Here is a 16291-nt window from a genome sequence, read left to right as displayed (position 1 = left end):
GAAGAAATTAGGTTGCACTTGATGTTTGTTTTCAAACTCTTGTTGAATCTCACTGATCTTTCCAGCATCTCCCTTCCTCAAGGGAGATGCATTTAAGATGCATTGAAGATGCTTTGTTGATATTTTCCTGGTTTCCATGGAGACCCACACGCGTCACCTCAGGGAATCTTGCGCATCCAAAAGTGCTGCTTTGCAGGTAACCTGTGCAATAAGTTGGGAAAGAGAGCAGCTCGGTAGCAGGAGCCCTGAGGATAACTACTGTGTCTATATGTCAGTCCAGTTTTAGATGTCTGAGTAACTGTCGTGAATATTCTCCATCTTTTTAATCTCATCGTTTTTCAAGCATCGTGGTTACATCAATTCCAGTTTAAATCACGCTAGCAGCCAAGCTCTGGATGACTTAAATGAGCAAAAGGACTTAATGGTCTGTACAAATGTGCATGGTAAAGCCTAATGTCTTTGTTGACATTTGAGGCTTTGAGTGATGAAATTTGATGCAGACGCGCAGAGTAAACTGTAATTACATCATAAACACCACCAGCATCATCTGTGCACAAGTATCCCATGACACTGACTGATGAATACACACCTACAGTATATATTTCACACTCGACTGCATAAAATACCATTTTAACCTTGGCTAAGTTACACTCAGAACTTTATTCATTGTTGTTCTCACTCATTCACTCATATACAAAGCTTCTTAAATTGTACATTTGCGATATTTCTCTTCAATGGGCTCACAAGACAATGAAAGCATTGAGGACAATGTATGTCTCAGTATCTTGTCTCAATGACATTCAATATATGAGCGGGCTGAATACATACTGTACCAAGTAATTAAACTTTCGGTGCTTTTATATGAACAAATTAGTTTCTGATTAATACAGGGGAAGGTGTTCAACACCAGGGATTATAAGAACTAGACAAACCCTTCTGTGATGTAACCTACAGGTTTCTTTAATTTTTTTTTTTTACCTCATCAGATTACCATATAATTTATAAAGCTGCAAATGTGTGTATGATTAGAGGCTTGGCCTGCTGAGTGACAGTAGTGTATTATGATAATGGCTAGATGTCAATACTTGAGCTTTTTGGCTCTTCATATTTTTGGTACATTTTACATCTGAGTTCTGAGTTAAAAGTTAAAAGAGAATAATCATTTGTATTTTACAGTAAATATACATAAAATGAACGTTAAATTACAGTTAACTCTACGACTGGTTCTTTTTTTTTTTTTTTTTTTTTTTTTTTTTACCTTGTCTGCACACATATTAATGATTGATACCATGACGGTAGAAACCAAAAGTATATATATGTGCATTATTACTATATTTAATATATATACAGATATATATATATATATCTACGACTGGTTCTGAGTTGGCCTCAAAGAGGCCTAAGCCAGTGTCCAGTTCTTCTTCTTCTCATGAAGTATATGAAGCTAACCTATGAAGCTATCTGGAGGGAACTTCCCATTTTCCTGCCCAAAAGTGGTTTCACAAAGTCTTCATCAAATTTGATTTTTTTCCTGGGTACAATGTCAAAACATTTCTTTCTTGATCGATTACAATCTGTGGATGACGCACATCAAAAACTGCTGCTACACACAGTTAAGTGGCTTGTTGTGTGGACAAGCAGTTGTGTGTTTAACGGAACTGCAGCGAGTGAAATAATTCTGGAAAGAGCTGCAACTCTCTGCAAACAGCTGTCTCACGCCTTGTTGATTATGAGGGCTTACTTCATGGACACCATTCAAACTTGCCAATTAGACCAGCCAGCGAAGGCAGGATGCAGAATCGCAAGTCCAGCTTTGCAAAGATGCTCTTCATGCACACGCGGGTGCATGAAGTTGAAAACAATTTTCTGTGTTGCAATTAAACTGAGGGTGTCAAAGTGTAACAGAGAACACCCCAATGCTGTTTACTTCCATCATGGAGACTCAGACCGAGTCAGTTTTAGCCCCACCTCTATTAAAGTGCCCATGTAAATCTCAAGATTGCCATTTGAGTTATTGTGCTAACACAATAAAACAACAGTCTTGGTTCTTGCAATCAGATATTAATTTGATTTATTTTTTATGAGTCATTTGTTGCGGGAGGAACATAGAGGGAAATGTTGGGCAGAGATTAATTGAACAATCATTACTTTTTCATTATCATTTCATTGCAAACCAAAGCTGTGCAAAGGGAATACACTTTCTCTTTGTAAATGTCCTTTCCTCTTCTGGAACCTTGGAGAAAACTGCATATTTTAACTCTTAGGCAAGATAAGAAAAACAAACTTGTGAATGTCTTGCCGCAATCTTCCAACACTTCTACATCAGGTGTGAAAAATACTTCACCCTCAGGGAGAAGTTTGAACTTAAACCTTATTTTAATCTTTGAAAAATACGAAAGGTTACATCCTTGCCAACAGGTTTTCACAAGCGTGAAAAAGCTAAATTCAGGTATAACGACAGAAACAGCTTTTTTGAGCAAGGACTTAAAGAAAAGCTGCATGGAGTCATGCATTTCTGCAAAGCAAAGCTGTCTTGTTCAAAAACTCAATTTTATCACCTCGCCATTCTGACCTGAACTTTGTTCCTTGCTCCAGTTGCTTTGGTTTGTACAGAAGATTTATGTGAAGACGTGTTCCTGCCAGGTACCACGAAAAGCAATCACAACTTTTTGCTGCATGCTTCAAGTTATCACTAAATGTTGTGCATCACATGCATCTCTGTACTAGAAGTTTATGAGTTGATTACAGATGAAGGTAGGGATTTTATTTCATACATCTCATTTCCTGTAAACTATATAAAGTCATTTGCAAAGTCAGTAGCCCCTCTTTTGACCCTATTTTTGTCAATTTAAAAAGAAAAAAAATCTAATAATAGTTGGTCTTGATATAAGACAAATATAAACTTAGATGAACAACAACATAAACTTTTTTACCATCACCAAGAAACACCCACCACCTCCAAGAACAAAAGAAATAAAGAAATCATGTTGGCAATGCCCCCCCAGACTATCTTATCTTTTTGAAGGTGCTTTGATCCATTTTTCATTCTCTCAGTTCATCGGGACGTTTGGGCGTAGGCTTATGCTCACGTCTCTCGTGGTTCTGCCACAGCATTTCAAAGGGGGGTGATGTCTTGACTTTCACTAGCCGATTCACAAACCATGATTCTTTTATTTTTCAGCCATTCAGATGTGCTGCCATCCTTGAGACTAATGTCCTGTTGCTTTAGCCCGTTTTCACCAAGCTTTAGAGGTTGAACAGATGACCTCACGTTTGCCTGTAAAATGCGTGACTGCGAGGTGGTCAGGTCCTGTGGCTCCAGAGCAACCATGAATCCTTGCTTGTTCACTAATGTCTTTAATAGTGACTATGAGGCCCTTTTGATTTCTTTGTGTATTTCTTCAATCCTCACACACTGATCTTGGGGTAAATCTGCTAAACCGTCCAGTTCTGGGAAGATTGGCGACTGTTTTGAACGCGTTCCACTTGTCAATAATCTTTCACAATGTAGAACATTTAACTCCAAACTGTTTGGATATGGTTTTATAACCTTTCAATATTAAAGGAGCTGTATGTAAGAGCAATAATAAAATGAATCATAAAATGAACCCGATATGTCAACAGACATTTAAAAATCATGTTCATTTCAAATACTTATGTCACTGACAACAGCACTCAAGCCAGGATATTCCAGTTTAAAAAGAGGAGTTGCAGTCCTCAACTGATGTTTATGTTGTCATTTTTTGTTTTGGTCTGAAGCTCCACCCTCCACCTATCTCCCAATCACCAAGTCAGTATTGTTTCGGCATCCGGGTTGCCAGCTCGGCTCTAATTATCGCAGCCATGGCAGCCTACGTTCCTGCTGCATTCTGCAGCCTACCTGGCAACCTCTGGTCGGGGGGAGGAGGGGGAGGGTACACGCCGCTCAACAATATTTTGAAAGTGACTGCAGTACCAGTTTTGGCCATTTCTTACAGACGGCTCCTTTAATTTGTGGCAACAGTTACTTCTTTATAACTTTTATATTTTTTACTCTTGGTGTTGCATGAACACATGCCGTAATCCCGAAGTCTGCACATCTGCTGACGACTGACTGACGTTTAGCAGCACCGACTGCAACTTATCCTCTTAAATCCACACACACACACACACACACACACACACACACACATATATATGTGCATATGGATTACGCTGATGTGAACAGAAAAAAAGCAGCAAGAGGAAGTCATGACACATGCTCTCTGTGTTTATATCAACCTAACAGACAAGATCAAATCCGCATGAAGCAAATTGATGAAGCCTGTGTTCATCCGAGCATTGTTCTCTTTCTCTTTCTCCTTTCCTCTCCTTTTCCAACCCACACCTCTCCCGCTCTCACTCGGGAAGAAAAAGAGGAAAAACCAAGGTCAGACAGCTGAGCACGTGAAGATTCGGGAGAATAAATTTACACATGCTTGTCCTCCCCGACCAACTGACAGTCTCGAGGAATGTAGCCTTGTCAGGCAACGTAATATATAACTGGTGAAGTTGCTGGCGTGTTGCACGGAGCCCTTCTTCACCGTCTATCTTTGTGTTCTGCTCTCCTTGTCCAATCCTCTCGCGCATGATACTCAAAGCCATATGAGAAGTGATGGCTGGATGGATGCTTAATTTATGAGTCACAAGCTAGTCTACATTGTCAGTGTTTGAGTAGAGGAGAATCTAATTAAAGTGGAAAATGGAAGATAAGGGAGAGTGAGTGAGAGAGTCAGAAAGTGAGTGAATCAGCATAATTACAGCTTAATGCAAACAACTCTGCATTGTCTTTATTCCAATGAGTTAATGAGGTTACAGACTGGAGAAAAAAAAAACAATCCCATCACTTCTATTGTCTTCTGCAGGCCACCAAGGAAAATGAGCTGTCACCCGATTTTAATGGCGACAGGGTTTTCACCCAGGGCAGAATTAATATCTGACTCCAAGGCCTAATGAGCAAGAGCTTGGAGAGCAGCGGGAACTCATTGTCCTGCAAGTTTGGACCACAAAGGAAGGAGGGAAAAATACAAATAAGGAATAGATGGTGCAGAGTTGTAAAGGTGTTTGTGAGGGATTGCATTGCTGTTATTTTATCGTGCTCCAGTTGGACCTCTTTATTTCAAAGATGATTGTTTGGTTTGGAGTTTTAAACCTCACAATAGTTATAAAAAGGAAATTAATTGTATTATTCTATAGTTTAATTAAACTGTGACAAAACGGTAGGGATGAATTGGACACCAAAGCCCGACATATTTAAACACTGATGTGGTTGTATCCACATTTTAGTCGCAGCCATTCAGTCTTCAGGCATTTGTAACGTTGGCACAAATATTTCTCTGTTAACTGTTTACATTATGTGACACGTATTGTGGGCTGACCATCTTTTCCTGTAAGGTAGAGTGCACCTGAGCCCTTCTTCAACAGGCACAAATATTATTCAACTCATAGATTTTTAACAGAATGTTTTTCCTCCCTTTTGAGAACATGTGAATGAAAAGAGACATATTGGCACTCTTGACTTGTTCAGAGACAGCAACTGTTAAAAAGGGTTAATAACTATACTGTAGGCGTAAACGGGTGACCATCCGCTCCATCAAGGTCTAGCTCCAGACGTCAAAGAGGAGATCCCATCTGTTACTGACCATTTATACAGAAAGTGAACGTCAGATGTCCATTTCCAGTCATTTTTGTCTTTAACTGGGGAACTTCTACATGGGCTGCTGTCCACCAGTTATACCTACAAGCTGTTTACAGAAACTTTAGAAAATAAAGAAACTATACTTCCTTATATGAGAAGAAGCTGTCCATGAGGGGCAGGGGTGCTATACGAACAGTTATATAAGAGAAAAAGATCAAAGTTTCAAGGGCTAAAACTTCTGATGCCAGTCAGGAACACATAGCTGCAAACCAGGCTCCAACCAGAAAGACATTACGGAAGCGAATACACAGTCTGTACAAAGTAGAAGCTGGATGGATGGCTTACGGTCAGCTCTAGGCCTGACTCAGGGAACAGGACGCCCCTGCCTTGCATAGTCCCATGGGCTGCACCAGTTACACAACATCTGATTGGGCATGGGACACAAGCGCTGGCGTAATTAACCTGTCACTGGCCACCATCAATGAGGGTGTGTAGTGATCCAAGGCCGAACCACCCCATGATTCTTTGGAACACTATTAATGATGTGTCCCAAATTTACATCTTTCCTTTCTCCGAGGTACAGCTGTCATGCCACTCTCAACATCAAGACTAACCTCATGTGAGTGCCATCCATTGGCACAACGGACAGAATGACAACACGTCCAGTGTTTCATGATTCTGCGCAGGGTCGCTGTGATCCTTGATCAAATTCCTCTAATCCTCCTTTCAGCTCCGGAAGAAATCATCGCAAATGTTGTTTCATAGCTGCAACAGAAATGAGGGCAGATGGACAGTTTTGATCAGAATGAATGTTGGGTAAGATTAATTAGCATCCTGTTACAATTCACATATTACGTCCAAAACACCAAATGACAACATCTTGGATTCCTGTGTATCATAATCCCCCACGGCCGCTAGCGAACACAAAACAGTGCCTACATTCATGTTGTCATCTCAATATTTCAAGCAGATTTTAAGACCATGACTTTGTGTACCCATTGAAAGTTTTATTTTAAAGCTGGGCTGGTTCAAAAGTGTTTTTTAATGTGTCCCAGAACAATTACCTTTTTTTATTTTGTTTGTAATGGTGAGACTAATTCCAAATATCAAAGAGAGTACTCATAAGCACAGACAGTGAAACTGTCCCAGAAGGGATTCTCACTCTGACAATAATTTGCATTTTCTTTCCACTTCTTTTGCATATATGTATTTTCTTATTTGTCCTATTTTATTTTGAAAGCCGATTGTTTTTTATCCAGACCACCATATGCTTCTTTGGTTTTGGTTTGGTGGGAGGCTAACAAAACAGTCTTGCCTAAAATGACAAATGTACCAATGCAGCTCAGTTATGGGTTAGCAAGCAGCCAAATGCAACAAGGAAAGTGCTGTGAAGGCAAACGCATGAACTGCTCGAGAACATTTGCATAATTCTGAGGAGTGTAGGAGACATGGAAAGAGATCAGCCAAGAGGAAATAGAAATATGCCAAAGGATAGGTGAAAACAACCCCCTCAACCTTTGACATGGACATAATATGAGCCACCGACATTACAGTTGTACCTGCACATTGGAAACGAAATGGAGTAAAATCCTTTAATTCATCAACTGTGAGTGAAAGTGTCCCTTACATCGTCCCTGCGGTGGCGGGACACAGTTGACTTTCCCATTAGCAAAGTAAGACACTTATGCCCCAGTGCTGCTTTTGATCTGTCACACTTGTGATGAAAAGAATAGTAGAGTCTCATCCTATAGGGACCCGTTGCTTCTGAGACTCAACATCTTGACTCATTTCATTACTGTCATGAATTAAATATCCCCAATCTCTTCTCTTTTCTTCCCGTCTCACAATTCACACCGCAGTGGTCTGCCTGTACTTAATTCACAGTTTCTCATTGTGCAGGGCCACCAGTCTAAAAGCTCCCGTGGCAATTTACCTTTGTCCTTTTTACTTGCTGGTGCACGTCCGTGTGATATACAGTAACAGAATGAGCAAAGGAATCATGGACATGTTATATAATGAGCTGGGTGGAAGCAATCAGCTGCAGTGCAGCCCTCTTCTGCCTGACACATAGACATGTCCTATCCAATGAGCCATTTTATTTATTCATTTTTCTGCTGGGAATATATTTAGCAGTGTAGAGTCTAGAAATGACTTGTGATAATGTTAGAACTTTAAGGTTTGGCTTGATTAAGATACTTAAAGTACCACTGCAATCAAAAACAAAAAGAAAAAAAAAGTATCTCTGAGTGACAGCAAAGTTGAGGAAACCTTTCCTGTTTTAGGTCAGTCAGAATTTCTGATTTTTTATTTGTATTTTTTTAAATGTCATCCACGGCAAAATACTTACAGTACCAATACTCTGAAAGGCCATAAAGTAGGAGAAAGCCACTCTTCCAAAACCACTATAAAACATGTGCAGAGGTGGTTCTAGAGTCTCTTGGGGCTCTGGGAAAAAAATTCACAGGGGGTCCCTCCAACTAATTGATCAACTTTATATAGTAAAATATTTGACACAAAAAAATGCACCTTTGTATTGTTTCAACATAAAATATACCCAACAACTTGACACAGCTTTGACTTCATATCTGAAGAATGAGTTTTGACCAAGATAGTTATTTTATTTTCAGCCACTTAGGAGTTAGGTGCTTTTACTGTGACACTCAACATTAGCAGGAGAGACTGAGCTGCGCTGAGCTACATTAGCTTATGTCTTATGTGCGCTACTCACCACTTTCTTGATGCTCCTCCTGTTTTATTTGTCTTTTGTTTCTTACTGCCAAATGGATGACTTCTCTTCTTTTTGATAGACCGGCCCTCATCGGGTTTGTTTACGTAAAATCGAGCCAGAGCGAGGGGTAGAGGCGGGGCCCCGTTAAGGGGTCCCTTTTCTCTCTTTTGTCCATGTTGCAGCATCCTTTGCCGGACACCGGAACCTGCAGTGTGGGAGTGAGCGGGGCAGGGTAACCCCCTTTTGGGCGGGGGAGAAGGTTCGTCCCTCAAGACTCCTCTCCCTGGCCCTGCCCCTTTTCAACCTTTCCCCGACCCTGCACCCCAACCTGGGACTTGATGATTGGGCCGGAGCTTCGGGAGCTGCGTGCTGGCCTGCGGTCCCCACCCCTGGTCATCCCGTTGCTGCTTCCACCTGCCTTCTGTGCTGTTGCCGTCCCTGACCCACCAGTCTGGCCCTCGGCAGGAGGGTCCCCCCTTACGAGCCTGGTCTTGCTCAAGGTTTCTTGCCTCCTAAAGGGGAGTTTTTCCTTGCCACTGTTTGGCTTAAGGTTTTTCTCCCACTAGGGGAGTTTTTACCTGCCATTGTTTATGTAATAACTGCTCGGGGGTCATGTTCTGGGTATGGCTCTCTGGAAAGCGTCTAGAGACAACTCTGTTGTATTAGACGCTATATAAATAAAATTGAATTTAATTGAATTGAATTGAAATTGAATTAAGGTGTTCTCTGCTGTCATTGCAAATTCTCCTCATTGTCATTGCTCTGTCCTCGGGGGCCCCCCTCTGGCTCGGGGCCCCAGTTGGCAAGGGACCCCTGGACTCGTGGGAAAAGTTCTTAGTCTTTGGAGCTGTTTGCTGTGGTCTGATAAAACAAAACAAAAACCCAGCCTGTTCCAGTTCAGAGCACGCATGTGGTCGAGTACAGTTGAAATCCCCAGCTGTGTTCTCGCGTTGGCAGTTTTATCAAAGATGTGTTCAGTGGAGACTCGTATCCCTGGAAGGTATCCCTGGATGAATCTTGCATCAAAAAGCAGAAAGTTGTCATGGGATGTGGTTTTAAGAGTTCAGATATTGTCACCGAAACAACATTTGGAATATGATACTCTGCCGCACACTGTGATTTGACAAAATCATTTTTTGAATAGTGGTTTTTGAAGCCTCATTTTCCCTGTACTGTGCAGCACCATGTCGCACAGTACTGAGAAAAATAGGCTTTAAAAGCACTCATCTCTGCAGGGTTTGTCCAGCAATTGTGCCGTCTACGTCAGGGAACGGTGCAGGATTCCCAGCTCCGGCGTGGATATGCCGAGGGTGGGACATGAGCTTTAAACCAAGCTGAGCAGAGACTGATGGTGCTTCAGGATCGATTTTAAGGTTCTCTTATTAGTTTTTAAATCTCTTAACGGTCTCGGGCCTTCTTATCTGTCTGATCTGCTTTTACCCTATAAACCCTCGCAGACCCTGAGATCCTCCGGCACCGGCCTTTTAATCATTCCCAGAGTTAGAACCATAACCCACGGTGAGGCATCATTTCACTACTACGGCCCACGTCTGTGGAACAGCCTGAGAACCTCAGGGCCACAGAGACTGTTGATGTTTTTAAAAGCAGGCTCAAGACTAACCTTTTTAAATTGGCTTTTAGTTGACTCATTTTAGTCTTTCTTGTATACCTTGTTTCAACTAGCTGTTCTTGTTGTTTTAACCCAGGTCTTATGGTCTTATGGTTTTAAGTTGTTCTTATGTTTGTTTTAGCATGTCTTGCTTTCCAGACCTACTTTTAGGATTTTATGTTATACTTTTAAACTCTTTTAGCGTGTATTTTGACCATATAGCCTATCTTATCCTGCTTTCTTTTAGCTTTTAGCTCCAGTGTTTCCTCATGGGGAGCCTCCATGCTGGGAGTGACTCTGGCCTGCAGGGGGTCGTCCTGGGGTTGTCCTGGGGTCGTTCCGGCCTGGATGGTTGTGGAGCTCTGCACCACGGCTTCACCGCTGTGGTGTGGACTCCTCTATCCGTCCGGGCTGGGATGGTCTTTGTGGGGGCCCCCCCTTGTGGTTGCGGGTTAAGGGACGCCCTGGCGTGGATGGCTCCCTCATACCGTTTCCTCACCTGGATCCTCAGTATTCAGCCATAAACTTGTGTGAACCGCAGTGTGCTTGCACCTGTCTGTCTGTGTGTGTGTGTGTGTGTGTGTGTGTGTGTGTGTGTGTGTGTGTGTGTGTGTGTGTGTGTGTGTGTGTGTGTGTGTGTGTGTGTGTGTGTGTGTGTGTGTGTGTGTGTGTGTGTGTGTGGGGGGATGTGCCAGGGGGGGCATTATTAAGTTTTATGTTTTATGTAAAGCGCTTTGCGTTGCATTTTTATTTGTATGATAAGCGCTAAACAAATAAAGATTGATTTGTTTTGATTTGAGGGGGAAGTCAGCTCGGTTACACCTCCAGCCTTATCTGTTTTAATTATTTAATTAATTAATTATTCTAATTAAATACTTATCTGCTGTACTCTACTGCCCTTATTTTTATTTTTAACAGCTTGTGCTTTTTATTATTTTACTTCTTTTCTTATCATTTTATTTATTATTTTACCTCCTTTTCTCATAATTTTATTTACTGTACATTTATGTCTTGCTGCTTTTAATGTCGATGTAAAGCACCTTGAATCACCTTGTGTTGAATTGTGCTATATAAATAAACTTGCCTTGCCTTGTTTGACCCTGAAAATCCACCGACCCAAACATTCAAGACAAGCAAAAAGTTTAATGGGAATTTAATGACAAATTCCTTGTATGTGTTAAAAAACTTGGCAATAAACCCTTTTCTGATTCTGATTCTGATTCTGATTCTGAATGGAATACCAAGCGGTCATATAAAACATCTGACTTTAAAGAAAGTGGAAGATTTGTTTTTAGAAAGAGAATCCTTACTGACCAGGAACAATAACATTTTCTCACCGGTTTTAGACATTTGTCTAAACTGTATCCAGCCTTCTATTTACAATACACGTGAATACACGTACACAATTTTTGTTTGATAATTTATTCTTTTTATCTCCATTTTAGAAGCGCAAACATGTCTCCAGGATTTGTGAAACATAGTCTCTTGAGCATAGCTGATCTTTCTTTGCAACACAAAGAAAATGTTGCAGAAAGAAAATGTGAGCGTGCACGCCATCTGTTAAAAAAAACCTTACAAAATACAGCACAAGAGGTGGTTCTTGTAAGTGTCCAGTCTCCTGACAGCTAGAGAGCTTTCAGGATTATCCACATGCATGTGCTTTCCCCTACGGATGTGTTTGGACGGCATACGAGGGACAGAGACAGCCATAAAAGATGACAGCATTTCCTTTTGCGCGAGGTGACCTCGTTCTCAGTGGGCTGCTGTGGCGGCTTTGGCCTGCGTCTCTACCGGCCATCTGGTCCTGCCGGTCTCCGCTGTGAGTAAATACCAGGCGAGTAGCTCACTGACATATTCTGATGGTGTGATTCAATATTGGTGGTAGTTGTAAGCTTGGGATTAGCCGCCTGCATCCTCCACTGAGCCACACACCTGGCGGTGTGTCCATTCACCTGCTCTCCGCGGCAGGCTTTTGTTCATTATCTGTCTGAGTTTACAAACTGCAATTAATAAGAGCTTTGATCTTGTAGCAACGGGCCTTATAATAGTCATGAGGCAGGAGTTATCTAAAGATGTGCTGCTATTCCACAGAATATGTCTGTCAGTTGTCGAGGTTTCATTACTCATATAAATTCTAGATTGTCTCATTAAAAATGAAGATGTTAACACTTCTCTCCGTTTCTCTGATAAGATAGGAATCATTAAACAGAGATGGAGGCTCTGGCTCTCTTTCTATGGTGCTCAATGAGCTTTGTCTCCGTGTTTGCCGGTAGGGGGCGCGTGTTACCGACTGATAACAGTCCAGTGTTCAGAATCCAGTCCTCCTGGGCTCCAGCAAAACCCAGCACAGCTGCGGACCAGAGCGACACTGAAAGGTCTGTGCTTCCAGCAGGACTGGCACAGGAGTCTAAACACTACTGAACAACAACATCTGATGAGCACTAATAGATGCAAAAACAAGTGTCCTCTGGCACAGGAATGCTTGTTAAAGAGGGGACACATACAGCAACTTAGCATGCGTGCAGAGTTTTTAGGAGAATATTCTTGTCTAAGGTAGGTTTGAGCGTTTGATCCAGTTGATGAGGGAGGGAGGGAGGGAGGACTGAAATCTCTCTCCATCACCGACACTCAGCCAGGGCATGTAAAGTGTCCAGTCTCCTGAGAAAGCTCCGATCCCACCATTAAACCTGTTTTTTTTTTCTTTTTCTCATGCGTGAGCACTGTCCGATACAAATAGATTCGCCTCACGTCACGGTCCTGCCCGCCACCAGCCGACCCAGAACCCCTGCGCATAAAACATTCATCAGCGCGCTGCAAGAAGTGGCACTAAACCCCAACGCCACTCTTAGAAATTTGGAAATGTCATCCCTATCTGGACGAGTATGTTCAGTATTTTGTTTGCTCTTTTTGTGGCGGGAGTTTTCTATGAATAAATGCAGGTATCATGAAAGGATAGGAGATCCACCCCATCTTCCACAGCTGATGTGAAAATTATACTGTTAGAATTAAAAGCATTTTTTTGTAGCGTGACACAGACCCATTAAAGATTCATGTTTGGATTTTCTCTCCCCCTCTTTCTGTCTCTTTTCTCTGCTAGACGCACCTCTCTGCCCCGCCCTCCATCTCCACCTCGCCGTGCCAAACGCACACTGACGCGCACCGGAGCGGCGACATCCACGCTCACCGCCGCGCACTTTCCCCCCATGCAGCCGACTTTGGGTTGGAAATATACATGGGAGCTCGAGATGGGACTGGATATGTGCCGCGATTGCAAATAATGGATTCAGTACTGGTTTTTCGTTGATTCTCCACTTCTGCAGATAACACTTTTGAGCTCTGTTCCTCCGGAGCCGCGTCTGCGCGTCCCGTATTCGGTGGGAGGTGTCGAGTCTTAACTGATCCCAATTTGGATGTTTATTGCTGACTTCTTTTGTATCCCTCCTCGTCCACATGACTGAGACAGGGTGCAGCCGGAGAAGCGGCTCCCCACTCGGGAAGACCTACGGCTAAAGTTTGAAGGGTGAAAAGGGGTGCTTTAGTGTGTCTGTCTCCAACCTCGCGCTGGATTTTGCAGTCAGCCATAAATTGCATTAAATAGCGGATATCCCATCCATCTCCGCACACGGTTGGGAGCCATTCTACTTGGATTTATAGCACTTCTGGATTTCACCCCCCGTCTAAATCATGAGGACCGTCGTTATTGATGGTGAGTAGCCCACATATATCAGACACCGAGCCGTCTTTGTAAAGTTTCCTCATTAAAGCAGACAGGATTTTGCTTGGGTTTGTGCGCACTGGTGAAAATCCACATCCGTGCGCCGTGGCCGCTCTGTGGGGAGCACAGACAGATACACCAGGTGTCCTAATTGGAGTTTGCCCCAATGGCTCCCCCCGCGGCCGAGTTACACTGACAAAAGCGTTCCATGTGATGTGCGTGAAGGACAAACGCGCGTCCACATCATGTATGACGGGGATAATGCGGCGCGAGACGACCTTGACTTAGTGGCTCTTCATTGAGTCGCCGTTGAGAGCCTGTTCCTGTGTTTCTCCCTCTGAACAGGGTATTTGTGTATATTTGGCAAGCGCGTGTGTGAGGTGGCCAATTGGTTATGCTCTGCTTGATGTAGCCTCCAAACTTAACCCGGCATGGACGCTGTGGGCAGAGCTTTTGATGAAGTCTGCAGATGGTCCGCTTGGCGGCTCAGTCACACCGCGTCTCACTCCAGCTCCTTGGCTTATAATTACTGATTTTGTGCCGCCAAAGTGAGCGGAAGCTGAGCTTTTTTGTGGCTTTGGACTAGACTTGGAGAGGCTCTAATGACAATATTAATGCTCTCCCACTAGGACTGGTCAAGACCTTAATTCCTAAGAGGATGCAATAGAAATCCACAGACAGGATGCCTGGAGGATAGCATTCTCTCACTCTATGTCATCCTTCTACCACACCAGCATTAGGAGATGTGCACCTGACAACTAGTTTAGCTCGGAGGAAAAGCCTCACTTGTGCCCCACCCGTCCACAGACTGCCTCAGCACACTCGGTGCTTATGCAACATGCTGCTCACTCCATCTTCCTCGTGATGTTCATTACTTTGCTAAAACTGGAGGATTAGGGTGAGAAAGCTGCAGATTATCAAGGGCCTACAAAATAACTCTCCATCTCACAACTAGCAAAATCAAAGAGGCACATCTGCTTGTGCATTCTCTTTGATATGTCAGGGAGTGATGCAAATTCAAGTGCACACCCCATCACTGGCACAAGATGGCTCTGGGTCCCTCAAACCCTACAGGCAAGTTTTCATCATCCAGTTGCGGGTGTGATTTAGCGCCAGGCTACAGACACACACACACCTATGTCTGATGTTTTCTGTTTTTATTTTTCTTCAGTGCCTGTTATAATTGGTATCCATCTCTCAGCCACCTGATTTGGTTGTGGAAATATAGACTGTCATGTCTAGTGTTTAAAGAGTCACGCTGAGGAGGGATTTTAATTTACACTTTTCCCCCTCAGTCAGCAAATGATAAAAAGCCTCTGCGGGAAAGCTCTTGCTCCCAGGTGCCGTTGCTCCCTGTCTGCTGCCAAGCCGAGCCAATAAAGTGCAAATTAATGGTTAAAACCATTATGGTGGAACTGAAAGATTTGTCTCTGGGACTTTTAAACAACCACACAATAAGGAATACTTTTTCTTCCTCATCAGTTATACAATTTTGGAGGAGGGGGAAAAACAACCCATTGTTGTCAGAAATAGGCCACAAGATTCAGCATTTGAGGGTGGGAAGATAGTTGTTTAGAACACAGTAGACCGTCTAGAGGAAGATGGTCTGCAGAAAGAGCAAGGAGATGGAGAAGAATGGCTGATTTGCATTAGCAGCGTTAGGTGAGATCAAATGCTGCGCAATAACTTCCCAATTCGATAAGGCATCTCCAGCCCCCTGAAAGAGAATGTGAAATTGATCTATCTCAGTGTTTGTATGGATGTTTACACAAGCACTGGGGGAGGGCTGCAGGGATAATGTGTGTGTGGGTGTAGTGCTTCCAGAGTTTATGGGGAGGTCTGAAGAAGGAGAAATGAAGACAGAAATCTGTTTTAAATCTAAAGGGACTTTTATCACGGTCTTTACCAAAGCAGTTCATCATGGGAATGCCGTTTACGCACTTGCGAGTTCCAGTTAACAGTAACGAGCCATGAACGCAGCATGGTTGAGGAGGTTATGTAAGACACAGATTTTTTTTTTTCCACAAACCTGTGTATGTGAACAAGCTTTTCATTTGGTCCTCTGTTCCAACTCTGATGGTGTATGGCCTCGTCATTGTTTGGTTTTTGGCTTCAAACTATTCTCCGTAGCAGACGTGTCAGGACTGCAGACGGTCCAGTCCAGCACCCACGGCCTCTTCTTCCACAGCCATGCCTTTGCAAAGTCTGCAGAATGTGGTGGGAAAAAATGTGTGAATAAAAGATGACTTGAAGACGGTATATGTTGCACTATATTCTCAAAGTACTTTTCTTTACATCCCTGCTGCCATCACAGAGATGTAAATTACCATTGCCAGGGGCACTAAAACAGACCTGTATCATCACAGACCCCAGATTTGGACTTGTTTATGTGAGTGTCAACAGTCAAATAGATCTGGAAGCCTGACTCATCTTATTATTGTATATCCACTACCTCAAAGTTGATATGAGGCTTCTTTCTTTGCACAGTGACGTTTTTTGTGTCATTTGTGAAATTAACTCTGTATTGTATTGATTGTGTGACGGCTCTGCGACAAAGGTTTACCTAAGTGATCAGTCCCACTT

General features: G+C 42.9%; 1 protein-coding gene across 1 annotated transcript in view; it reads left to right on the top strand.

Moving 5' to 3' along the window:
• The first annotated feature begins 13114 nt into the window (after positions 1-13114).
• rtn4r (reticulon 4 receptor) overlaps positions 13115-16291 on the top strand; it is a 65684-nt gene continuing 62507 nt past the window's right edge. The window contains exon 1 of the mRNA XM_061729859.1: positions 13115-13699. Within this exon, the coding sequence (XP_061585843.1) occupies positions 13678-13699 (22 nt within the window). The 5' untranslated portion in view covers positions 13115-13677. The remainder of the gene's footprint in view (positions 13700-16291) is intronic.

The sequence above is a fragment of the Cololabis saira genome, chromosome 9 (assembly GCF_033807715.1).
Source record: "Cololabis saira isolate AMF1-May2022 chromosome 9, fColSai1.1, whole genome shotgun sequence".
NCBI lineage: Eukaryota > Metazoa > Chordata > Actinopteri > Beloniformes > Belonidae > Cololabis > Cololabis saira.
This window is presented reverse-complemented; position numbering and strand designations above follow the sequence as displayed.